Consider the following 26922-nt stretch of genomic DNA (forward strand, 5'->3'; position numbering starts at 1 on the left):
TTTTAACAAAACCATTCTTACGAACACACACTTTGTGAACGCAAACAGGAGAGATTTGATGGGGAAATGGAATTAAATCTATTGAAAAGTGAGAAGAATTAATGTCCAGAGGTGCTTTTCCAAATGGATCAATTTTATGTTGATGTGTTTAAGGTATAGTCGTAAATGTGATTTGAATTTTTTCAATTTTTGGAGTGGGTGGTTAACACATCTCAAACCTTTTTTTATTTGGAAACAACCCCTACTTTTTTTTTTTCAAACCTCAGTGTGTATGTGAAAGATCTTCAGGCCTAAACATCAGTCATCACAGGAAGTGAATGGGAGTCTTTGTCGACTTCCTACACCGTGGATGCAAACCGGCTCGCTGCGTCTCTGCTTTCCTGCGCCGTCTGTTGAAGGTAGCAGCTTTGCATGCTGGGGTCACACCTGTAACGCATTTCACACTGGGTTATATTTTTGAGTGGCCACCTGGATGAGGAAATAACATGTTCACAGTGCATGAACACTGCAGCCCTCACTGCCAGGTAGGAACAGGTGTTTGTTTTAGGCTACATTCAGCACATTCACACAACATGGACCGCTGCATCATACAGCACCTTCTTTTGAAGAAATCCTGGAAACATTTCACCTATTGAGGCTTTTACTGTTGTAGGAAACACTGTTTTTTTTTCTCCCCGAGTCTTTTGTTACATGATGATAATCTTTGGGTTTTATGTAGAAATGATCCATCATGTGACTAAACGTCCGAGCATATGTCGTGCTGCTTTGTTTCTTGTACTCAAAACTAAATTAAACACAAAAGAAAAATATAAATGGAAATGAAAAAAATAAAAATGTCAAAGGGCATTTCACAATGCATTCACTATACGTGATTTTTCTTTACTTGCGGTGTGGAAACCTAATGGCATTTTCTAGTGCAACTTCTGGTGAGTGGAACTTTTTTTTATTTTTTATTATTATGTGCAGCTTCGGGACATGTGAATGAAAAGATTGATTGTGTGAATTCCGTTTCTGTCAGCCACAAACAGGCGATGAAATACCAAGCACACCTGGAGCAGCACTCACTCTTGACAAGCACACACCAATGTAAGCCCCTATTAGAAAAACAATGAAGTCTATCATAAAACATTTATGGTAGATAAAGTGCCTGAGAGTGCTAAAAGCAAGCCCATTATGGCAGCTGGTCTAAATTAATTTTGGAGGTGGACTCATACCAGACGGTGGGCGCACAATTTAAGAAACACTGTAAAAAATATTTTCCGGATGAGTGTGCCGTGTTGTTGTTTTTTAGCAGAATATTTGTGCAATAAGATCATCAATGCATGTCATTAGTACATTTTCAGATTTATTTTAGACTAATTTAAGTCTTGGAACAAACTGCTTTGTTTCCAAACCCAGAATAGCAGAAAATAAAAGTTGCTCATTTTGTTTATTTGTGAAAGCATTGTGTAGATTAATTTATAGTTGTATCAATCATAGTACAAAAATAAATCAATCAATCAATTAAAAAAATGTAAAGCCCTACAGTTATTTATTTTTCAATCATTTGAGTTCAAGTATGATTCTAGTAAAATCAGAGCTTATTGCTAACGGGGATTGGTGCCACTTCCACCACCACCTTGCCCAGGTTTTTCCCAGCATACATGTAGTCCACCGCCCGGAAGACTGACTCCAACCCTACAAACCTCCCCTCCTGTGCCAAATCCCCACAATCCACCTCACACACCAGCTTCCCTTTGGCCAACATCTGCATCATGCTACCTAGAGCCTCCTTGTAGTCGCTGACAAAGTGGGGCAGGAAGAAACCCTGGATGCTTGCCGACTTCTGCAGCAGCTTGGCCGGTAGCGTTCCCCCGCTAAAAGCCGGGATCCCTGATGCCGTCTGGTACCCCGAGATGAAGCCGATGACAATCAGCCGGCCCTTGTTGGCCAAACTCTTCACCGCCACTTCAAAGACGCTGCCTCCGACGGACTCGTACACCACGTCGATGCCTCGCGGGTACTCTTTCCTCAGCGTCGTCGCCAAGTCCTCGGCGGTGTAGTTGATCGGCCTGTCGCAGCCGATGGATTTAAGGAAGCCGGCCTTCTCGTCGGACGAACAGGTCCCGATCACGTGACAGCCGGCCTGTTTGGCAAACTGCACGGCGAACTGTCCCGTCCCACCCGCCGCCGCCGTGACCAGGACCGTCTCGCCTTTGGCCAGGTTGCCCAGACGTTTCAGGGCGATGTAGGCCGTGGCGCCGCTGACCAGCAGGGTGAGGAACTCTGGCTTCGCCGCGGGGACCGGCACGCTCTCCTTGGCTGGCACCACCGTGTACTCGGCAAACGCGCCGCTGCCAAAGTAGGCCACGGTGTCCCCGACGGTGTAGCGGGAGCTGGCGCTGAGGCCGAGGCCGACGACCTCACCGATGCCCTCGAAACCGGCGTCGAAGGGGGGCTTCACCGAGGGGTCGTAGCGGCCCGCCGAGTAATTGATGTCAGAGGCGTTGATTCCTGCAAAACTGGGACACAAACACACAATAACTGTGGGTTAAAGAAAATTAAAGTTCGGCGATGAAGTAGTGAACAAAATGCATATATACGTAACATTCGATGTGGTCATTATTGTGCTTTTCCCCCCTGAATTCTGTCTGAAGGTCAAGACTTCAGCTTCCTTCTCCAGACATGTCTGCACAGGGCACAAACACTCTGGTTTGTTTTGGCAATGATTCCCTTTTCTCTGGAAGAGAACGGCCCTGCGCTGACAGGGAAAGGCTTGTATCACAAAACACATCGCATGATGTCATGATTCATTGTCTTCAGAGACACCCACAACAAACTGCACTTTTTAAAATCTTAGATAGTCGCTTCTTGCCTCGACACGGAGACGGCTGTTTTCATCTTACTTTGGAAACATGTTGGAAACAAATATGTGAGAAAGGAATGTATAAATAAATCATTTACTGTCTTTTAGAGCGGCACGCATGCTGTGCCTCATTACTGTGCATGTCACACGTGTACTTTGAGCTCGCAGATAATGCTTCTGTGGTTTATAGATGGGTCACGGTGACATAAGACACCTTGATTTGACTGCGTTACATCTTTAGAATCGGTTCTCTCTCAGGGAAATGTGCCATCATCAAAAGGTACAACTATTTCAATGTACACAGGTCTAATTTAAAATACTGAGTTTAAACAAATTCAAATGAAATGATATTTGTGGGAATAATGTCTCTCACGTAAACCTCTGAAAAACCTTTTTGTAGTAACGACGACAAAATCAGACAAAGTACAGCGAACTTAAACATTATCGATGTGTTATTGGCACGCACACGCTGCACTGGAAAACACTAAATGAAATGTTGAAACACACACACACACACACACACACACACACACACAATGTTGCAAAGTGTGCTTCAAAGTTCCATTTCTTACTCATGATTTAATCACTGCAGTCATGTTATTTTCATTGATCAATTCCTCATGCCGATATTCATCATTCAACACTTCTACATGCATGAAGACTGCGGCGGTGGTGTGTAATACGGGATACGTGGTTCTCGATTTGCACTAGTCCACAAACAGAAAAACATATTTGCTGTTCATTAAATCATCTCCACTGTTCCCATGACTGCGAATGCCTCAGTATCACAGACAATAATGGTCAAAGGCCTCAGTTCACACACAAAACGATCTGACTTGCAAGGCGGTGAGAAACTAATCATGTATATATTTCATTGCCAGTAAATACCACAATAAACCCTGAGGGGCATTTGTACGAGACTAATACAAACTGTAACATCAGATTAGGCGTACAAACAGTTGGTAATGTAGTAGTAAATCAAAATTAAGGGAAGGTATCACCTCCGGCTGGAATCAGTACAATGAACCAGGAATGCTGCTCTTTCCCTCCCAAAAAATAGCATTAATTTATGCCTTTTCCACCTGACGTGAGCAAGTCTACTTTAATACTATTTATGTAACAGTCACGACTACTGTCAGGCTCCAAGGAGGCATGGACACGGACCTCAGGTGGGTTCACTTCTCCCAGAACCCAGAAATACACCTCTGGGTTCTGCTGCTGCTGCCAATCAGAGAAATGATGCTGCAATTCCTGCGTCATGTAACACTGCATCTCCTTCTCCATCATCTGGGTCTGAACCCCCCCCCCCCCCCCCCCAACACACACACACACCACCCTCCCTAAATGAGTTTCTGTTTGGTGACGTAGTGAGACAGGAGGAGAGAGAGAGAGAGAGAGAGTAGTAGGAGAGAGAGATGCCGAGATGGATTGATAGACAAATGCAGAGAGGGGCGGAACTTGGAAATACAGTACAGCGCTTATCCCTCACGTCTTATTTTTTGCCCTCTCGTGATGGTGATGATGATGATGATGATGATCGCAGGTGCTGGACATGGGTGAACCAAGGTAAGCGGGAGCCTTTTGTACAACTTCTCAACATCAGCCGACTGTGATGGATCGACATCCAGTGCTGATCCACTAATAGACCCGTGATACGTTGCGGGTCACCTATTGCTATTCCGAGCGCGCGGAGAGGGAGAGAGAAAGACGGAGAGGAAACACTTAGTGTCGCTCCTCTGCCCACCTTTCATAAACAACAACTTACCGATTTCTGACGAGCAAGTCCGCGTCCCCGGGGGTCGGAACCGCGACGGTTTGCGCCGACACGGCCTCCCTGAAATTGGGACTGAGCTTGCTCACGACCAGCTTTCTCATGCTGCTCGGTATGGAGGATCCTTTGAAATCCATGAAGTGCGCCGAGTAGGACATGTCTATGACGAAGCGCCGCGCGACCGGGTGAACTCCAGAAAGTGCGTTGGTGCCTCCGCGGACCACCGATATCGCTCTGCGGCCGTTTCTCGCCAGCAGCGAGCGGGACATGGCTGCGCAGTGTGACAAAGTTCACGGGCAACTTGACGTCGGCTACGTTTCGTGGCGGCAATAAGCCCCGGCTGCCATTAGCCTGCGCTGTGGGCTTCTCTCTCTCTTTCTTTCTTTCTTTCTCCCCCCCAACCCTCCTCCTCCTCCTCCCCCCTCCCCGTGCAGACCGGGGACCGGGCTGAACCGTGCAAAAAAACAACAACAACAACAACCGCGCTTTCAAAAACAGAAAGAGAAACCGCTGCAGTTTGTGAAATCGCGTATTTCGGGTGAAAACGTCGCCGCGGCGCAGCCTGCGAAGGTAACGCGCAGCGGCGGCGCCGCAGACTTGTTGTGGGAGTCCCGCCCCTTCCCGGACACCAGCACTCACTTCCTACTAAGGTGAAACAAATCAATCCTCGTCTCCCGAACGTGTCACCCCCACGCCGAGAAAACCGACACCGACCCCCGCGCGAAGCTCCCTCAAACACCCACACATACATATAACCATACTACACACGGCGGGCTGTGCGGCTGCGCTCCCATTTATTTAATTTAAAAAAAAAATATATATATATATATATATATTCGGAGGGTGGGGGGCTGCCGAAACGTGTGTGTGTGCCCACATGTACACCTGTAACCAAAGCCTGTACGGGCGGTCCGGGAGGGTGCTGTTTGCATACCCCTCCGCCCGGTACGTTTCACGGAGAGTGCGTGGCCACCTATTGGCATCTGTCATTCCGTGAAAGCGTATTTTATTCAAAGCAACTACCAGAGCGTTGAGCCCAAACAACCCCCCAGCACCTAACTCGTGTCAGTGCCTTAAAATAATGGCATTTAAGTCGCAACAGCTTCGTAGTTGGCGGACTACTTGTTGTGTTTTGCGATGCGTGTTTCTATAAGTTTGGTTTTAGTTTACCCCACCACCCCCCTCCTGATAAGTTCCGGAAAGATCCGTTCCTTTGTCGGAGTCTTTTTGTAAAGCAAAGAGAGGGAGAGAGAGAGAGAGAGAGAGAGAGAGAGAGAGAGAGAGAGAGAGAGAGAGAGAGAGAGAGAGAGAGAGAGAGAGAGAGAGAGAGAGGAAAACAAGACAATTAAAAAGATTGACAGGTAGGCTCCTCTGTCAGGGGTGACGCTTGTGGAGAGGGGAGGAGTAAAAATGTAGCAGGAAAAGCAACTCGATGCGTCTGTCTATCAGTTGAGACTGTCTGAAACAGCTTCTGGATCCACCGCGTTTCCATTTTTTTCCTTATTTCTTTTCGGGAGACCTCGGATCACTGACTGGAGTCCCCCACCACCACTACACCTCCTCCTCCTCCTCTCTCTTTTTTTGTGCTCTTTTAAGAGACAAATATTTTAGTCCATGTCGATCTGATCTGCTGTTGGCGAAGCTTGGATGCGCCTGCGTCTTGTTTGTTTCCCCTCTCTCTCTCTCTCTCGCTCTCTCAAGTGATATCCTCTCCACCGCATCAGCCACCCCTCCAAAAAAAAAGCGATTGTGTCTAAGATGCGATGAGATGAGCGGTGGGAATTATTTCCACGACTCCTAAAACGTAAGTAATAGAGAAATCCTGCTCGTCTCATTTAGAATTATTGTTATTTTGGAAAGAGGCAAAGGAGGGGAGGGGAGGGAAAAAAAGTCTCCGCCGGACTGGTGAGGCTGGATCCGGGCTGAGGTGGCGTGGTGGTGACGGGACTGACATTAACCCATCTAATGCCTGTTTTGTCTCTCCCCCTCTCTTCCCCTTTCTCTCTTCCAGGTCTCTGGCAGAAGAAGAGAAGGAAACGCAAGGATACATTACTTATCAGAGCTGTGCGCTGCGCTCACACGGGACGTATTTGTTTTGTTACCGCCAGAGTTTATTTATTTTTTAGTTCTGGTGTGCGTAAAAGGCGCAGCAAAGTATCGTCCCCCCCGCTCCAAACAGCACTGGAGATTAGCGAGATTTTTTTTTCTTCCAGGGGGAGTGAACTGAAAACTTGGGTTTCAAGGTGCTTTCTCGCTGCAGCTTTCTTCTTCTTCTTTTTTCCCAACCCGTGCCACGAGAGACATGACGGAAGATGATCTTTGATGGACATGAAGGTGTCAGGAGCTGGCCGAATCCTTTTGTAATTTGTTCTGCTTATTATTCTCGAAGCCGAACAAGCTGTTAAATCCCCAAACCAACACAAAAAAAAGAGCAAGCAGTTTGAAAAAAAGAAGACATTTTTTTTCCTCCCGGCTCCGAGATAAAAAAAAAACAACCTCCCCCCGAGAAACGGGATGATTTTCCAAAACTGACAGACTTGATTTGTTTGTAATCCCTGCATGAGAAGCACCGTGGAGAGCGACGGTCACTATGCCGAGGAGAAAGCAGCAAGATCCGCGGCGATCAGCAGGTATAACCCGCCCCTTCATAACGACCATTTCCCACCACAGTAGCCAGCTCCTTCTTATTCACAAGTGTGCCAAATGAAAATGTCTCCTTCCACGCCACATTGTTTGGTTGCGCATGCATGCTGAGATTAATTTCCCCTATGTTTGAAATTGTATTTGCTGTGTTAAATAACACAGCGCGCGACTCAACCCCATGACCCCCCACGGTTGTGTTTTAAAAAAAATGACTTAATTGCGCGCAAATCGGCGCAAATGGCACTCTGGTTGTTGTTTTTACGTATTAATCCTCCTTTGCCAGGAAAGTTCTCCCAAGAATGTTCAGATAAACTAAATGGCATGTTATGGGGGATAAAAGGGAGCTTTTGAGGTTCAAGAGTGAGCAATGATGAATAATTGACTGGGAAAGAAGGGGGAGACAACTGGTGAGAGCCGTTTTTTCCCCCCTCTTTCTTTCTGTTTTATTAGAGGATTGCCATCCTTGATTTGATGCGTGATTGATCGCCTGTCACGTGACCGTCTTTGATCTATTCATCCCTGATAAACATCAATAAATCCTTCCTGGAAGACAAGCATGCCTCTGGTAGGTTTAGCCATGTCTCCATACACACAACCCTCCTGTTGTCTCAGCCGGAAACTGGAATAAGCACCAAAAGTTGCACATTATGGTGGAAAATCACCTTGTTTATTTTTTTTAGTGAAGGTACTAAAATTAGATGAAAGGACTGTGTGCTTATTGGATAGATCACTGGAAAAATCGCCCCAAACACTCTTATTTTTTAGATTTGAAAAAATAATGTATCAGGTGTTTTGAGTGTGCATCCCCCCCCCCTATATCCCACAATTTCACCCCCACATTCACTGTAAGAATCAGTCCAGTAATGAAATCAATATCCACTGCTAGAGGGGAGTATAATATTTGCAATGTGACCAACTGATAAAACCAGGTCTTGGCAGAGGACCGACAAGGTTGACTTCTAGTGGTTTGGATTTGGACTCCCCCTTTCTCCTCTCGTCTCCCTGCAGCCTTTAAACAAATGTAAATGAGTGACAGGGGTTTCTACCTCTGTGCTAATGAGGCCGGGCCTTTGAAGTTAGGCATTAACAACTGGGGTGAACAAAAGACAGTTACAGAATTTTAAAGAGATTTTGAAATATGAGGTGCAAAGCGGGTCGAACAGGAGGGCCAGACGACAAAGACTTTGAACTCAGCAGGTTTTATCATCTTAAGCAGGGAGCTGGTGGTGATGATGAGGAGGAGGAGGAGGATGAGAAGGAGTATAGACGGAGAACATTCAACCGGTGCTCGCTGTCGACTTCTTTCTTTCTCGCTCCCCATTCCCAGCAAAGCGCTTTCCAATACATTGTCGGACCTCCAGTGTGGAAAAAGAGGACGTAGATATGGAGCCTGGCTTTACTTTTTTGAGTGTGTGAGTTTCGTCTTGGCGTTTTTTTTGTGAAATAGCCCTCTGGGAAAAAGGTCGACCGTGGTGGGAGCAGAGCGACTCTTGTTTGGTTTCTGCATGTAGATGGAGGTGCTTTGAACCCTTCCTTTACTCATCACACACACACACACACACACACACACCATTGATCCATCAGACTATCCACTGAGTGCAGTGTGCTTCATGGGTTGTAATGGTCAATCACAGTTTGGCAGACGGCATGTTTTCCATTCTCCTATGAACATGACAGTCGGTCAGAGATAACGCCCTCCACCCCACGCTCCCAGTAGCAACAAATAACGAACACACACACACACACACACACACACACACACACACACACACACCCTGAGCATGATGCTCCACTGGGAGCTGGCACTGACCTGTGGCTTCCTCTCTGTGCTGCATGCTCAGGGAGGAAAATTGCTTGTGGTGGGACTGAGCTTGGAAATCAGAGCTCAGACAATTAAAACAATAGCAGACTTGTCTCGACAAGTTTCTTTTTTTTCTTCTCTCACCTTGTACCTTTTTTCTTTTGGGGAATATTGTTAATTATGTAATGGCTATTTTACTGTTTCAAGGCCAAATCTGGTGTAAAATATTTCACAGCATCAGAAATGTTGAAAGCCATAATTGTGGATGTATGTGTGTGTATATATATATATATATATATATATATATATATATATATATATATATATATATATATATATATACATATACACACACACACACACACACACACACACACATATGTGTATATATATATATATATATATATATATATATATATATATATATATACATATACACACACACATATATGTATATATATATATATATACATATATACACACACACACACACACACATATATATATATATATATATATATATATATATATATATATATATATATATATATATATATATGTTTAGTTTCACAATCAGTTGTACAAATTTTATTTATTTGATCAAACAATAATTTTCAAACACAATTATAGTACTATTATGAAGCTTCTGCGTTCATGTGGTGTTAAGTTCCACAGAAAATTGCCAAGACACAGGGATTTTTAAAATATTCTTTTATAATACATATGTCGCCGTCATTGTACTTCATAAAAACACATTCTCATGTTGTATTTAAGAATCCATGTTCAGGTATCCAAGTAGTGAAGCGGAAATAGAAAGAAAGCTGCATGAGAGAGTGAGTTTAAAGTCCACGTATATTTCCCTCACTCCTGTGTGCATTTTATTGTGCACAGATGTATGTTCCTGTGTGTGTTATTACACTTGTAGCCTCACCTCATCATTAAACGACTCGATTTAAGGGCGAGGGAGTTGGGTTGGACAGGAAGGAAGGCAGTCACAGTAAAAAGACAGAATGGAGTGACGTCGTCTTTCATCCGAGGCAGGCTCAGATAGCCTTACAGGAGGAAGACGAGGAGGAAGAGCAGAAAAGATAGTCACTCTTATTCCTGTGGAGCACGATGGTTAATTATAAGAAACGACGCGCCGCTTGTGTGTGGTGTGTGTGTGTGTGTGTGTGTGGATTGGGGGGGTAGGTTTGCTTCCCGTTGGCTTCATTAAAGAGAGCCCTAATTATCTGTGGAGCTGATGGATTTGTGACAGGCCCTAACGATTAATGCTGACAAATTCAGTAAGGTGTCAAGTCCGCAGCTGCCTTGATGTAATCAAGTTGATATTATACAGTCCCCATAGCCCCTAGTGCAGCACCAACTCAATTTGCCTGTGCAGGTGACAAATGGACTTTGCTACCTGACTAATCACGTCAAGGAGACAATGCCAGTTAATGACCTCAGCGAGCCTCCGCCCTCACCCCACCACTCTGCTAACCTTGTAATAAGGCGGCCAGACCAGCGACAGCACATCGCAAACCTTTCCCTCTGTCCTCTCATTCCTTCAATTACAGAGCTTCGTTTTGTTGTTGTTTGTTTGTTTGTTTTTGCGTCGAGCTAGCAGTGCATCCTCTTTAAACTTTCCTCGTGTGCTTTTTTTTCTTCTTTTTCTTCTTCTCTTCGGCTGGAATGCGAAGGGTGGAAATGTTTCAACTGTTGCGAGAGATTTATTTATTTTCTTATTAATGACACGGCTCGGGCCTGTTCTAACCACTTAATGTATCAGCGCTCCAAAGTAATCCCAGGGACCGTTTTTTAACCAATGTGGATGTTCAAGTTGAAGTTTTTACACTTTTGCATGTGTTGCAGCCCTGCTAGTAAATCACCGCCACATCATAATACGGTCTTGCCGTACTTTGGCTGCACATCCTCCCAACTCGGTGCTGCAGCCGCCTCGCTGAAGGCCTCCAGTTTATTTCCGAGCTGGAGAATCAGAGTGCCCAGGGATTAATGATTTTGCATGCCCGGGGTGGCTAAGATTACACAGCGACCTTTGTGCTCTTACTTGACGATGCTGTTATGTGATATTCTACCCTCAAAATAATCAGTATGCTGAGATTTATGTACCCGCACCCTCACCACCCTTCTGTCTACACCAGCGTCCTGAGGAGTGTGTAGCCTCTAGATGTGTTTTTCTTTTTTTACTTGTTGCCAGATTTGAATACCACCCTCCTTCCTGCAAATTAGAACAGTCTTGTTTTGATAAAAAAAAGAAAAAGAAAAAAAAGAGTTGATTTTCAGTAAAGGAACTAGTGTCTTTGACCTGAAAGTTGGAGCGGCTTCTAACTTCCGATGGCTTAAAGGCTCCACAGCTTCTGAGAAATGAGAAGTTTATGTTAGAATCCAGTGAAAAAAGTGTGAGAGAGAGAGAGAGAGAGTGTGAGAAAGTGTGAGGAGAGAGAGAGAGAGAGGGAGAGAGAGACAGAGAGACAGAGAGAGAGAGAGAGAGAAAGAGAGGGAGAGAGACACAGAAAGAGAGAGAGAGGAGGAGAGAGGAGAGAGAGAGAGAGAGAGAGAGAGAGAGAGAGAGAGAGAGAGGCTTAGCACTGACCGGTGTTAGTTTTCCTGGAATGAATAACTTGAACGAGTGTAACGGTAACCGCGCCACGTTAGTCATCCTCCTTAGCAGGGCCTGCCTTTTAGATCTTCTTCTCGGAGCGCCTAAACAACCTCCGTCATATCTGTTCCCCGCTCCCAATCAAAAAAAATAGGGGCACCAGACAGAGCAGGAACACATATTGATCCGCAGCGGACACTTTTTACCCCCCCCCCCCCCCCCTCCTCCCTCCCTTCAGTTGTGCTCTATAGGTTTCCTGGGCATTCCCTTAAGTGTGTGTGTGTGTATGTGTGTGAGTTTAGCGGTCGGACTCGGCTAGAGGTTGCTCTAATTGGAGCGGTGGTGTCGTTAGCAGGTGGCATCGATCGACCTCGTCGATAGCCACTTTTGCTCCCGCGCCACCCTCTGAAACTATTAGTTAAATTTACATCAGGGATTTGAGGCAGTCAAAGGTCAAACATGCTCAGCTCCCTTTTCTAATGCCTCGAGTCACCACAAGTGCCTGTGTGTGTGTGTGTGTGTGTGTGTGTGTGCTATTCGTTTCTTGCATCCGCTACGTATTGTATCCTCGCAAATCCTTCCATTCACATTTATAAAACGGCTTTAACATCAACATGAGAAGGTTTTTTATTTTAGGATTGATTATCAGTCAATAAAGAATATAATCAAATGGAAGGGATTAGCCAGGTTTCAACACCATGCGTTAAGCTTTTTCTGTTCACATAGATAAGGATATATTTCACACCATAACAATATTACCCCTCCTTGTCTCGTTCTCTTTCTTTCTTTCTTTCTTTCTTTCTTTCTTTCTTTCTTTCTTTCTTTCTGATTCTGTCCGGGGCATTCTCAACTAAAGCTGCCCTCAGGGCTCGCTGCTACCATCACTGGCAGTGTTTTGCCCTCGCTGCTCTTTACAGACACACACACACACACACACACACACACACACACACATACACACACACACACACACACACACACACACACACACACACACACACACACACACACACACACCTACACCTAATGCTTAAGTGCAGCCAGCACGTCTCTGTGGGAGGTCATAATGGAGGTGGCTTAGTATGATGGGAAATCATATCATTAAAGCAGCCAGATGTGCTTTGTTGCCTGCCTTGCAGCACATAAAAACAGCAGCAAGTCATGGGATCCAAAAAAAGAAGAAAAAAAGAAATCCAAGTCTGAGAAAATCAAGTCTGAAACAGATAGAAAGCAGCCCTCTGGGACTGGGCTGACAAGCAGTCTTACTCCTGACTGCCATAGAAAAACAATTTCCCCAAATAAAGAATTTTTGTTCTCATTTTTCAATGTTCCAGCAGCATAACAAACTGTTATTTATTTTTTTACTTACGTGAAATTGAGATTGGACTCAAAGCTTTGATGAACGGCGGTTATCAGCTCTTTGTTAAGTGTGCTTAATTACTATGTAATATGTGTGTTGTGCTGAGTAATTACATTTTGTTAAGGCTCCACACTGGAGATGTGAGGCTTAAGAGCTCATTAATGAAAAAAAATTCATATGTTGTTTTATTTTTTTCTTCTTTTTTTCTCTGGCACATAATTTGAGACATGAGGAAGATAAGAGGGGAAGCGTTCAAGAGAAGTAGTCAAGCAACATTTAAGGCCCAAAAATTGACATCTCAAATTTTCTTAAGTAAAGTATTACATTTGCCGAGGGTAAATTTGCTCTCTTGATCAGTGCCGTGCCTCCTCGAGAGGCTATGGGAAAGTCTGCGAGAGCCAAATTTAACATGTTACTTCTATCAATAAAAGATGAGCAATTACAGAATATTTTGTCTAATAAGTATTTGAATTCCTCGGCGCAGGAAAAAACAACAACATGTAGCTTACCCACTCATTACATCAGTTAGCAGGGGGAGTGAGAGGCAGCTCTTTGATGCCAACAAACAAACAAGACAAACGAGATGGGCCCACTACACAAGAGCAAAAGCCCTATCCAGGGACACCCAACCCCGCACTCCTCCCTCTCCTCCGTCTCCTCTTCCTCTACGCTTCTTTACCTCCCTCGCTCTCCGTCTCTTTCGCGTGCCTCTCATCTCTCCTCTCGTTTCTTGCTCTTTTCCCCTCTCCAGCATGTTTCTCATCTCACTTCTTCTCCTCTGGATAAATGCCCGTTCTTTGCCACTCAAATAGCAAAGAGAAAAGAGAGAGAAGAGATGGTGCTAGAGGAGGGGGATGGAGTGAAAAACGGGGATGAAAAAAAGAAGCTTTTTCCTTTTAAAACCTTTCTTTCCCCATGTCGGTTGTTCCTCATCAGACAAAGTTAGGTGGGGATCGTCAGGGAAATGAAAAGCTGAAAGGGAAACAAATGAGGGAGCGGGTGAAAGACTTTAAGTGTGCATTCTTTTTTTTTTGCTGCTATTTTGCCAAATACTTAATCACTTCAACATGGTTTGAATGTGCGGAGCGACGTAATGAAATAGATCTGTTTTGGCTTTGGCAATGGAGGACGATGGGAAGAGGGGATGCTCGATGATGGCAGCGGGCACCAATGTTTAGTCCAACAGCAGCATCGAAGAAGTCGGTGTTGGTAGGTGGGGGTCTATGTGGGTGGATGGATGGCAACATAGTGAGATGGTGTTGGGGCGGAGGTGGGCGGGGGGTTAGGACGGGTATTAGAGCTGACAGATGAACGGGACGATGGACAAATTCTCCTGCAACAGCTGTGACTGCCGCCATTATGCTGACAGGTGTCAATTAAGAATTACTGCCCGGCCGGCCGAATGCCCCTCCCAGCTCACACACGCGTCCCTGCATCCATACAAACCCTCCCACCCCCTTGTCCAGCTGTCGGCGTGCCAGTGAAATAACACTTTACCCTTGCCAGTGTTGTCAGAGGCCCTGCAGCCGCTTCTCTTCTCCCTTTTCAAACGGCGGCCGTTTGCAATAGCTCGGCGTATTAACGACACAGTGATGTGTGTCCGTAGGTGGATGGCTGGACTTTGTCCATATGTGGCCGTATGAACTGTGATCCACTGTTTGTATGTGGTCCTCCTGTCGGGTAACTAAACATGGCCAGAGAGACGCGATGACGCACGCATTGGACAATGCGGATTTAACTTCAGTACGAGACCCTTCCCCTCAGTTATACAGATTTCGATCAGTCAGCAATATGTTTTGCGCCACTCTCCAGGTTAAAAAGGCCCTTCGGGTGCTTTTGTACACAGTGTGTGTTCACCTTTTGCAAAAGCAGCGGCTGCAGAGTAATTGTGATTCCCTTGATCCTTTGTTACTCACGCTGCTGGCTAATACAGGGCCAGCTTTATTCCACATTGTAAAGTGGGGAGTTGAGGTCAATGACTGAGAAAATGAACAGTTGCCATTGCCCATCGCAAAGGCTCCCTTCCAGTAAACCTGCTGGCTTACAAACAAATTTTGGGGTCGGCAGGCTTCTGGCTTTACAGCGACGGGGAGAAAAAAAAAAGAGGATATTCATGGTATGTTCTCCATTTGACATATTTTCTCAATTTTTCGGGGGTTTAAATCAGTGCACTGGCATGCAGTTTAATTTCCCTTTAATTATTAGAACGTAATAGAACGCATCATGAGTGTGTGAGGCGACGATTCAGTTGGCAGAAGTGTGTGAGTAATAAAGAGGGAGGCATACTGTAAAGATTAGTTACATACCTTTAATTCTCCTTATACACCATATAATTTACCCTCGCATGCACACGCGTTTCTATGAATTTTAAAGTTATGATATGCTCATGTGCTACGCTGTTGACACTGTGTAGTCATTACTTGGTTTCTGTAATAAATGCTGTTTTTTCGGTGGCGGTGCAGAATAAACATGAGAAGCTTCAATCGGTAGGAAGGAGGAAGCAAAAACAGCAACGCGAAAAAAGCAACATGAGAGTGAGCGCAGAAGGCTCCCCAGGAATACACAGATGGATTTGCATGTTCACTTGGGAGTTACAGTTTTGGATTTCCTCCCTAGAAATCATTTGCCACAGAAAATAACCGGGGAAGATAATATCAGTGCTATTTCGCTTTATTTGCATTTCTCTTGTTTTAAATAAGCCAACCCCCTCAGAGTGAAATTCGGTTTGTTTTTCGGAGCTCCATTCTGCCTGCCATCACCTTTTTTTCTTCTTCTTCTTTTTTCTTCTTCTTTTACTTCTCAACCTCTCTCTCCCTCTTTCTCTATTTAATTCTTTCTCCAGGCCTAGCTCCTCTCTTCTGTCTCACACTGGCACCATACTGCTCCGAGCGATTATCAAACCTGAGAATATTTTCCATCCACATGCAAATCACCCACCATGCTCTCTTATCGTTTCTGCTCCCCCCCCCAGCCTGCCCAAACGGTTGTGTGTAATCAAAGTAAACGGCAGCTAAAGCTAAAAGGGAAACGCTCTTTGTGGAGATGGATGGAGGGATTAAATATTAACCGGATGCGGCTGACTTAAGGCAAGTGTTTTACATAGCTGCTCCCGCCGCGGATGCCGCGCATTGATCCCCTCACCCTGGCGCCTTTACTTGTTTGGCTGCCTGCCGTCAATTTTTCACCATCATTTCACTGGCCGGGCCTTTTTAGAACGGAGGGAGGGAGGGAGAGAGAGGCCAATGAACGGTTCAGCCATCCGCCACGGCCCCGCCCCTCCCCGTGCCTTTAACGGGGGCAGGTGAGATGGATGATAGCAATTTGAAATTTTGTTTGTGCGTGTGATCATGGAGATTGTTTTTGGTATTACCATGGTGTAACAATCCCAGTGATTAATTGAGGCGAATGCTCGACTAGGATCGGAGGAATTGGGGTAAATGGGTGGTTGCCGGTTCTCCACCTTCCTCCTCCTCCTCCTCCTCGACTCGTGAATGTTGTGTTTATCGGTTGACCTTGGAGTCCGACACTGCTGCCTTCTTACACACACATACAACAACACACTCCCAGGAGCCTGCCTCCACACACACACACACACACACACACACACACACACACACACACACACACTACACTGCCCCTCTTGTCATATCACTTCCATCGTACCTCGTTCTTCCCTCTCCTCCAGCTGTGACTAAAAGAGAAAATCAAACCGCTCACACCAAAAAGGAGACTAAACAAAAAACAAAATGGCTACAGTGGCGACACTGTTCATGTCGATGGACGTTAGCGGTGGGAATGCTCGTCCAGCGGCAGCGGCGCTGTGTGTCCTCAATGTGTTTGTTGTCTACATGTGTATAGCAATATCATGTGGGTCACAGAGGCAGCTTGTTAACAGGGGTGGGGGTGGGGGGAGCTCATACCAAGGGTGCCCCCCCAAACCTCTTTTATCCACACTCACATACACACAGTTGTTGCACTGGTGCTGTTGACAGCATTGTGAAGGCCTCCTGGCATTTATAAATGCAGTGTCGGTCCTGCATCAGGGCTCTAGCCTGCAGTCAGACATGGCCACCGCTCATCACTCACTCCTAATGAAGCCTTGTTTCCCCGCCCCCTTCCCCTCATGCCCCACCCCCACCCCGTATACTGGCCAGAGTGCACATCTGAAGGGGTCGGAGGCAGGTCGTGACCCCCAGGTGGTCGCAGTCCGGACTGCATCGCTGCCCCGCTTTGCGTGTTTTGGTTTGTTCTCTTCCTCTTCCTGCCATTTCAAACACACTCGAGCCGGTTACAGCGGCTATCAATGATTCGGTGCTGGGAGGTGCAAATAGCTTTTATTTATAATGTTGCATGGTATCAATTTGACAATTTTCACGCCACCAGAAATTCCAAATATTTTCTGTTTGAACCAGAATTATATGATACTAAAATGCTCTAAGCCAATAAGCCAATAATAATAGCAATGATATTAATAATACCACTAAAATATTGCCGCCTTGTTGTTCAATCCAAACAGAATGCTGCATCACTATTAAAAACAGTTAAAAGGGCATACCTTCGACAGTGTAGTGTAACACGACAAAATACACCTCTGGGTCATCTTTTAAATATTGGTGAGCACATGTTTTAATAGGTCTGACCGTACTCTTTCTTTTCCTCCTTTGTTCTTTGGATCCTCACCAACTTCTCCTTCCTTTTCATGCTATTTTCCTTTTTTCTCTGCTCCCTGTGTCTTTCTGTGTCTCTCACTCTTTTGCTCTCCTTTAGTCAAAGTAGCCCTGGTCCCCATAGCAACACATAGTGAACTCTTACTCATTAGTGTGTATGCAGCCCTGCTGAATGGCCTGAATCCGGTTCCTCATTCCTGTGATTTCATACCAACACATACATCACCTCCTCGTGGTTTTATCGGGCCGCACTGAGTAACCCGCCGGCGGTGATATTTGGACATTTGCTTGAATCCAAATCAATGTGTTTGTCTTATAGTGGCGAGTGCATTGTGTGTTTGTGTGTGTGTGTGTGTGTGTGTGTGTGTGTGTGTGTGATCACATAAAGATTGAGAGGCGACACTGGGAAACGTCCCTCCGTCACGCCTGACTCACGCTCGGCTGTTTTTTTTTGGCCGTTAAATCTCTAGAGCGCTGATAACAGGTCAGCCGTAGAGAGAGAGAAACGAGAGGGAGGAGGGGTGTGGAGAGAGAGAGAGAGGGAAAGAGGGAAAGAGGGAGAGGGTAGAGTGAGGAAGTGAGAGAACCAGGATACGATTAGAGGGAGTAAGAAAGTGTGTATGCAGAGGAAGGAAAAAAAGGGAAAGAGAGAGATTGGTCGTCTTCGTGCTGGCTCACCCATTGCGTGGGCGGCGCATGGAGTGGAGGGGTCAATGGGATGCCGTGATAGGCTAATCTGCCAGGAAGGGAGGGTTAGGGCAGGCCTCACGGGAGCAGCTCATTGGCTAGATTCATTTGCCCTGTGAAATAAAATCTCATTGCGTCTTATATTTATCTGCCTGCATCTGTACAGTATGTGCCTGCGTAAGTGTGTGTGTGTGTGCGTGTGTGGGGCATACTTTTCTTAGTTCATCCCAGTTCATGTGTGTGTGTGTGTGTGTGTGTGTGTGTGTGTGTGTGCCTGCCCTCCAGTCAGACACATGGATGACAGATGACCCAGTGGGAGACACCAGCCATCCTGCCCAACCGGAATCCTGCCCTCCCTACCTCCCCTCCACCTGTCCCCCCTCCACACACACACACACACACACACACACACACACACACACACACACACACATACACACACACACACACACACACACACACACACCTCCCCCTGCCTACTTTAAAAAGTGCATACTTTGTTTACTTCCTCTGCTTTTAGCCATAAATCCTGGATCCACCTCCAAGGTGGCGTTGCCCTCTTTTCCTCGGGTTACGGCTTTGTACACGATCATAATAGCTGCGTCACTGCGAGAGAGTGTGTGTGTGTGTGTGTGTGTGTGTGTGTGTGTGTGTGTGTGTGTACGGCAGAACAAACCAGCCGCAACCTGACTGCGTGCATGCCTGTCTATCGCTGTATGGGGTGGAGGAGGTGGGCGCTTACTGAACCAGAGGAAACCTAAATCCTCATATAAAAAGGCCCTGCACTCAGCCTGGGCCAAGGGAAGGAAGGAGGGAGGGAGAAAGAAGGGAAGAGAGAGGGAGACAGAAACGGGGGGGAGAGAGAGAGAGGGAGAGAGAAGGGAAAAAAGTTGATTTCCTTTTTCAGCAGAGCCATACATCACAGGGCCTCCCAGCTGCAGTGTCACAAGCTGACAGAATGACATGTGTCATTTATCAAAGGGGCCAGGCGGGGGCCTTGGGAAACGTGCACCACAAAGCCTGAGAGAGTTCATTCCAACGCTCAACCCTCCCTCCTTCCCTCCCTCGCTCCCTCCCTCATCTCTACTCCCTGCGCCCGCCCCCGCCGCTCACTCTCCTCCTCGTTTTCTCTCCTCCCGGCCCCCCCACCCCTCCGACCACCTCCACCCTCCCTGCTCACTTTGCCTGGTGCCAAAAAAAGGTCTCTGTAATGTTTTCTGTCTTCCTTGTACTCACACACAGCCGCCATGTGTGTGTGTGTGTGTGTGTGTGTGTGTGTGTGTGTGTGTGTGTGTTGCTGCATTGTGGGGGTTGCTCTACTGAATGCAGGTACTTGCTATACATGAAAGCCAAAGTCAGTGTGAGTTTTAAAGAAAATCTGAAAGAATAAATCACATTTAAGAAAGCATTTAAATCACTTCAAGCTAACAGTTCAACAACCTACGCAGAATGTCTTTCGACAGTCATTCATGAACTTATCAGCGAATGACGGTAAACATCTTACTTTAGTATGAACGTTTTGGTGCCTTTTTACTTGCCACTTGGATTAGTAAATTGACGTGTGTGTGTATGTGTGTGTGTGTGTGTGTGTGTGTGTGTGTGTGTGTGTGTGACGTGCTCCTCTTGGGTAATAGGTTGTCTTGCTGTTGCCAATCTGGTTAAAATGACTCTTAAATATCTATTATTATTGTATTGTAAAGTATAGTTGCTAGCACTCTCCCCTTATCATTCTTTACTTTGTTTGCTGCCACTTATATACATTTGATCTTCTAGTTGCCTGGAAACATTTATATACACACACACACACACACACACACACACACACACACACACACACACACACACACACACACACACACAGTCCATACCTGCTACTGAAGAGTTGTTTGACAGAGAGATTACAACTTTCCCGTCTGGTCGGGCCCCAGTCGGAGGTCTGCAGGGTCACGGCACTGAGCGCTCGGGGCCCGTTTAAGAACGCATTATGTTGCAGAACAGCTTGTACATAGGAGCGCCTGTTGTAACTGATGTGTCAGTTACAATGGCAAGCTGTGTCAGTCCAGTCGTGGCATGCCTATCGACAACTTTTAGTTTGAATGTCTTACCCCGCCGCACACACTCCATTTCCAGCTTCCTCTCATCCATCATCGGCTCACCTTTCATCTGAACCCCCTCATGCACCCCCATCATCGCCCCTGCTCGGGTTAACTCCATCCCAGCCACTCGCAGAATCAATAAACTATCTCACCTGGGTGCCCTTCCCTTCCTCCGCCGTGGCCAGATTAGACTTTAAGAACACTGTAATCTGCCTTTTGGCCTGTTTTTTTGTGGCAGTAAAGAAGGCCTCATTGCCATTTTTGTCCGCCTCATGGCGACATCTAATTTTGTAACGCTTTTACTCAAGAGCAAGTGCGACAAAATTAGAAGAGATCATGTAAAAATCTGCATGCATTTATTTTGTAAATCCTGTAATTCCAGACCAACGTGGTAGCCAACACTGCACATCTTATCACAGTGAATAAATACAAGTTTTATACCTTTTTTAAATTAAGTTAACACAAGCAGGTGTTGATGGCTACCCATATATGATGCAAGGACATTTCCACAAGTTAGGATTGATAGAAATCAATGTAGAAGGATATTGTTCTGAAGGCATGCGCAGGATTTTAAAGCCTCTTCTTTAAAACCTGTGCCTGAACGCTGGCTCACTTTGGCTTTCTAATGTCAGACTAAACAGAGCATGTCGCTACTTCTAGCAGTCAGCGCGGCTGAAAAACTTTGGGTGAATATCTCTGTTTAATAATTAAAAATCCAACTCGGGGCAGCACTAGGTGGCGAGCAGACAGAGATGGAGAGTGTGAGTGAGGGGGAGAGGAGGAGAACAAAAAAAGTAGTGGGGGAGCCCGCCTGACAGTATAATGTTTCCTTGCTTTGTCTGCGGGGGTTAAAAGACGTGGTACATCATTAAGAAGAATATTCAGTGGCTGTGTCACTGAGGGGTGACCCTTCTAACAGGTTCACGGGTAGTTCACTCTCGAACCCCCCACCCTCCTCTTCCTCCACAGCCCACTAAATACTTCCCCCTCCTCCGTGCACACGGCCATAGGTTTGAGTTCAGGGCGGAGAGTTTCAGTCACACAGTGGCCATTTTGATATCTTTGTTTTCCTCTTTTTTCCCCCCGTTGAGTAAATGCTCTTGAGCAGTAAAAGCTTTTCATTGATTGTAACGCGCGGCCAAGTTTAGCTCAAGCACAATGAAGCAAGCACATTCACACAGTCCTGCTACCGCTCCGAGGCACAATTTTGGCACCTCGGCAGCAACTCGGCTCACGCTGATGCTCGACGTACATTCAACAGTGTTCATGGGGAGCTGGAGAATGAGAGAAGTAGAGCTCTGGGATGCAGAGAAACTGGACTCTATTTCTTCCCACCTCTCCCATTCAGCTCCTCTTTGTCTGTGTGCACCTCCCTCCTCTCGCGCGAGTGTGTGTCAGGGAGGTGGGGTGGGGGGGAAGACGGCCCCTTTTCATTTGTCTTCATAAGCCTCATTTATTTTTGTGGCCAGATGTGAGCTGACAGACATCACTCAGTGCTCCCCACCCGACAACTCCCCTTCTTCCTTCCGTCGGCACCCTTGAGCCCCTCTCTCCCCCCCGTACGCCACCCTACTAGGAGGTCAGGCGAGCACCCCTCTACCCCCCACCACCCCTAACCCCCCTCTACCCCCAGCGTCAGCATTACAGAAGATGGATGTGTCTTTAAAGCAGAGATTGATTGTGGATATCAGAGTTATGGCGCCATTCATCACAGGCGATATTATTCAGACGAGCGGGATTGAACAAGGAGGTGGGACTCCTGAGCCCATGTGGGTGGGTTCTGAAAGTATGGAGGGGGGGGGGGGCAGCGTGGGGGAACTTTAATAGATTGTAGATGAGAGTGTGTGTGTGTGTGTGTGTGTCGCTTTGTGTGTGTCTGTGTGTTGAATGAATGTGTGTGTGTGTGCTAATGCTCGTGTACTCGCTTGTACCTTCATAAGTCGGCCTCACTTGGGGATTCTGGCATGTGCTTGCGTCTGACTGTTTCTCGTCTTTATTCTTGTCAGTGTGTGTGTGTGTGTGTGTGTGTGTGTGTGTGTGTAGCTGTCTGCATTGATCTCCGGTGATGTGATCCTCCTTCGGAGCCTGTTCTCATCGGACTCTGATTTACGGCTTCATTAGGATCCTACCTCCCCCTTCTTTTTGTCTCCCCGCTATCGCCAGGTCACCCTCAGAGAGACACACACACACACACACACACACACACACACACACACTCGCAGGCGGCACACTCTCTAGAGAAGAAAAAGCTGCAACTAAAGGACTTTTCATCCCACGTTGTGTGGTTTGTTTCTGTTCTGTTTGTCACCTTTATGAATAATCTCTTATTATGCATCAAGGCTCAGCACCTCATTGTGCCCTGAGAGTTGAAGTGCTGTGGCGGTTTTGGAGGTGCTTCCCTGCCCCCAGGCAGCCCCCCTCGGCTGAAAAGAGCTCTCATTGTGTGTGTCGTCTTTTATGGCGCTGTCTGAAAGAGAGGGATGCACTCCAGTCGGCATTCAAATGCACGTGGTAAAGCAGCCAGCAGAGCAGGACAAACACCACAGGTTGTAAAACGCTTTGAAAAGGTGTGTGTGCGCGTGTGTGTGTGTGTGTGTGTGTGTGTGTGTGAGGTTGTGCGTGCAGGAGGATGTGTAAATGTGCAATGCGAAGTGAGTGTGTGCAGGCTCTTGACTGAAAGGTTTTCACTCTCTTTACCTTCACTTTTTCTCTCCCGATACAGTTCGCCACTTACTTTACTCCTCTTTTCCCCCCATCTGTCTACCTGTCTTCTGTAGTTGCCTGAAATGACTTTCTTCTTCCTCCACTAAGAAAAGAACCTCAAAGTTTTTGCTTCTCATGGTTTTAAAATGCACCCACCACCACTATCAGGAGTCAAGTCGTGCAGAAATGTAAAAAAAATAAAATAAGAAGGTAATCACACTTTGTGCTGGTGCTTTTGTCGTCAGTCCGTGATGGAAATGGGTCTAAATATGAGATTAGAACCTGCCGGTGACTGATGCTATTAGGCAGATATGCCATAGACTTTACTATCTCCCATGAAGGATTAGCGCAAATTATACTGGGAGACAGGCTTGATTTCTCCTCTGCCTAGCTGGATGTGGGCATTTGAGGCACTCTAAGTTGACAGCGTCTGTCTCTGCTTAGTTCTCCGAGACAGGTTGTGTGACAGCTGATGCCAGGCGAGGGCTTAAAAAGTGTGCATGTGAGGGTGTCTGTTTGTGTGTTGGACAACGTTTGGTCTGTGTGTGTGCGAGCGCAAGTGTGCCATTTTGTGTGTGTGTGTGTGTGAGTAGGAGAGTTTTAAACTGACAGGCGAGTGTGTTTGAATGTGATTGCGCGTCAATGACGTTTTTTTTCTTTTTCAGAAAACAGGTTCTCTTTGAGTAGGGTGACAATTGGGAAAGGCTAATTTTAAGCTTGGTGGCTTCCTCCTTAATTCTACACACTCTTATCTAGAGCTATTTGAAATAATTAAACTGTCTGTAAGACTGTCCAGGTGAAGCTGCTTTTGTAGCGATGAATAAGTGAAGCTGGTCAGACGTCTGACCAGGTGCTCGGATGTTTAAATCCGTTTGGAGGAACATGCTGATTTAAAAAAATAAATAAAAACAGAGATAACGGGACACATGAGTTTCACTTCTTGTCCAAAGCCGGCGTGACAGCAAGCTGATGGCATCCATCATGCAGTGCTCAATCTGCAAGTTCTTTGAACTATGACGTTGATATAACTGGAGGTAGGTGGTCGAGCGGTTTGTTCACCTCTCAGGAATGTTTGAGGGAACATGTAAATGCTCCCTGTTTTAGCCCCGCTGTCTCCTCTCGGCCTGCTGATTTAGGAGGGTGACATGTCCTTTAATGTTAGGTAATAAACTGGAGGGGTGGATTTACAGGCTCAAGCCTTTTTTTTTCCCCCCACGGTCTCTGTCCTCTGGCTCCTATGACGACAACACAAGCTCCAGGCCTCACTGCATTCTAAGTTTTTCTTCTTTTTCCCCGAAGCTACAGTAGTAGCTTTAGCAGAGCCGCTGGTTTCCACCGCAGCCCTTTGCCGTTTGTCACACAAAGATTAAGCAGAGAGAGAGAGTGTCCCGGCACACAGTGGAATTTAGTTTGGATCAGAAATCACCGAGCCGACCTCAGCAAGTTAGTCACGTCGGGTTAAATGTGCAATGATTTACAGGTTAAAGACCTTGGAACAAAGATATTTTCCTGACCAATGAAGGACAGGTATTTCTGAGTGCTTTTTGCATGCAATAGGGATTCAGCATCCAACTTGGGCTTTAGGTATCGGTCGAGAACCGATCCTATGTCGGTGTTTTTTAATAAGCTGCATGCCTCACTGTGTGGAAGAGACTGGGGTCATTCTTTCATGTGGAAGGCGACATCATCTTACACATTGCTTTCCTACCTTTAAACAATGCAGTTGATAATTATTTATTACAATAATGGTATCCAGATGCAGACCAGCCTATTCTCGTCGATACCTGATCCAGCAATTTGAGTCAGCTTTGGACTAATATCCGATATCAGTATGGGTATCGGTGCGTCCACGAACTGCAACCAAAACAATGCAAAGAAACAGCAAAGCAGCAATTCCCCTTCACGTACTGCACATTTCAAACCACTCATATCCCATATTCTGATTCAGCTCGTCCTTACTTCTCCACATCCTCAGATCTCGGCTTTGTCTTCCCACTCCTCCTCCTCCTCCTTAGTTTGTGAGGTACAGTATGATGCACAGCAGTGCTTGGCTATGTCAGCAGGATTTGAAACAGGTCAAAGTGTAGAATGACTCAAGATTGGTGTAGAGTCCGACCGATACATACTCTATGTTTCCTTGGTATTGGCTTCTTGTTGGATTTCAGCCAGGCGAGGCTGCCCACCTCTGCTGACTACAGCAGGTGAATACGACTGTGTTTCGTAATGTTTTTATTTCAGGTAGCTGACCAGAAAATGCACCTCAGTGAGGTGTGGGAGGATTTACTCACCAACTTAAGTGTGTAAATCCTGCAATGAAGCCTGCATTGCCTTCCTAGCAGAGCTGCTAAATCTAAAGGAATACCATTAGTTTGGCTTACAGAAATTGTATGATGATTGAAATAGTGTTTCAGAGGCTTTCCTCACCTGACAAGGGTACATTTTGAAGGGGATAAACATAATAATGACGTCTTTTGAGCATGATAGAAGTATTGTCAGTACCAGTATGAGCGTCTTTAAAAAACCACATCGGTCTCCTCGACACAGGATGCTCCAAATCAGTCTCATCCTCTCCTTCGACGCAGTTTGACTGATCAGTCCGAGGCCTAGTTTGCTGCTGCCAGCATGGGACTCTGTGTTCGTTTCTCTATTTATTTCCACAGCCCATGTGTTTTTCCTCATATAAAGACAGTCTATGTCCAACCGTGTCACCGCGTGATGGATTGCATAGTCCTCTTCTCTCAGGATGAGAAAGGGGGGATGGTGGAAAGAAAGAAGGAAGGGAAAGAAGGAAGGGAAAGAATGATGGAGGAAGCGGAGTGGTGCGGTGCAGCAGTGAAGGACATGGCAGCTTAGTGCTGGCCAAAAAGACTGTGCTGAACACCTGCTCCTGTCTCCAACGCCCCTTCAACCTCCTCATTACCTGTCAATCTATCACAAGGCAGCCAGATCAAATGTCTGCAGCAGCCAGGACTCGCACAGGGAGGGAGGGAGGGAGCTGAGGGAGGAAAGAAAGAAAGAAGGGAAAGAGAGGGACAGATTGCATGTCTGGGAGAGCAGAAAATTAAGGGGAAGTAAATAGAGCAGCTGCGTTTGCATATTGAAGATCTGTTGATAGTTTGGAGTAAACTTTGTCCGGGGTGCAATTATTAAAAAACTTCTGGAGGTAGTTTATCCTGTTTGCTAATATTAGAATGGAATGTACACGGCACATCAGTCCGGCACGCTAGTGTGTTTTTATCATCGTCAATGGAGGGTTAGCAGATTATCGACAAGTTATTAGGAATCAATTTCAATTATGACTTCTTTTCACTTCAATAAAAGAAGTCATGTTCCGGGGAACTTTCTGGTGCAGCCTGTTCAACATCACCATATATTACACGGACCAAAAATCAATAATGTGTTGTCAGACATCAGTTTTATGTTCATTTTTCCAGGGAACATAACCCCGCCCCCCTCCCCTCTGAACAGCAGCACTTAGACCCACCCTCCAGCACCGTTTGTAGCCTTTGATTGGCGCCACTGAGGTGAATCTGTGACAGACAAGAGCCTCTGTAGGGAGGCGGGGCCTGTGGTTTCAGATTACAGCGACAATGTGTGTGTGTGTGTGTGCGCGTCTGAATGTTGTAAATGCAACATATATATTTACGCAATCCTGTCCGTGCAGACACATACAGGTTAATTTTGTGAGTGTATGAATTGTGCATACGTGTGTTGGGTCTGCATTTCTAATATAATATTTAAAAGGCA

The 26922-nt window shown here is 46.0% G+C and overlaps 2 protein-coding genes across 5 annotated transcripts in view; one reads left to right on the plus strand and one right to left on the minus strand.

Annotated features, from left to right (window-relative positions):
• Positions 1–261: 261 nt before the first annotated feature.
• On the minus strand, positions 262–4991 carry LOC306745013 (prostaglandin reductase 3-like). Of its 3 annotated transcripts, none has more exons than XM_079227738.1 (3): positions 4611–4991; positions 1762–2501; positions 262–426 (listed from the first exon to the last, which is right to left on the minus strand). In XM_079227738.1, the coding sequence occupies exons 1-3, from the start codon at positions 4883–4885 to the stop codon at positions 305–307; spliced, it is 1137 nt and encodes a 378-aa protein (XP_079083864.1). In that variant the 5' UTR covers positions 4886–4991; the 3' UTR covers positions 262–304. The 3 variants fall into 3 exon arrangements, with proteins under 3 accessions (XP_079083864.1, XP_079083865.1, XP_079083863.1); XM_079227739.1 differs by having other exon boundaries at positions 1582–2501; XM_079227737.1 differs by lacking the exon at positions 262–426 and having other exon boundaries at positions 1287–2501.
• A 2215-nt stretch (positions 4992–7206) lies between these two features.
• LOC306745160 (teashirt homolog 1-like) overlaps positions 7207–26922 on the plus strand; it is a gene marked incomplete at its 5' end in the record, with an annotated part of 33931 nt that continues 14215 nt past the window's right edge. For both annotated transcript variants that reach the window (XM_079227906.1, XM_079227907.1), the window contains one exon: positions 7207–7246. In XM_079227906.1, the coding sequence (XP_079084032.1) occupies positions 7207–7246 (40 nt within the window). The remainder of the gene's footprint in view (positions 7247–26922) is intronic.

This window comes from Taurulus bubalis (assembly GCF_910589615.1).
Source record: "Taurulus bubalis genome assembly, chromosome: 12".
Lineage (NCBI taxonomy): Eukaryota > Metazoa > Chordata > Actinopteri > Perciformes > Cottidae > Taurulus > Taurulus bubalis.

Excerpts from the sequence above, each read along its gene's own strand:
- LOC306745013 (XM_079227739.1), bottom strand. The coding sequence starts at position 4,885 with ATGTCCCGCTCGCTGCTGGCGAGAAACGGCCGCAGAGCGATATCGGTG. Across the intron at positions 2,502-4,610 it reads GACTTGCTCGTCAGAAATCG|TTTTGCAGGAATCAACGCCT; the intron begins GTAAGTTGTTGT and ends TTTGTGTCCCAG. Across the intron at positions 427-1,581 it reads ACCAATCCCCGTTAGCAATA|GTGTGACCCCAGCATGCAAA; the intron begins AGCTCTGATTTT and ends AATGCGTTACAG.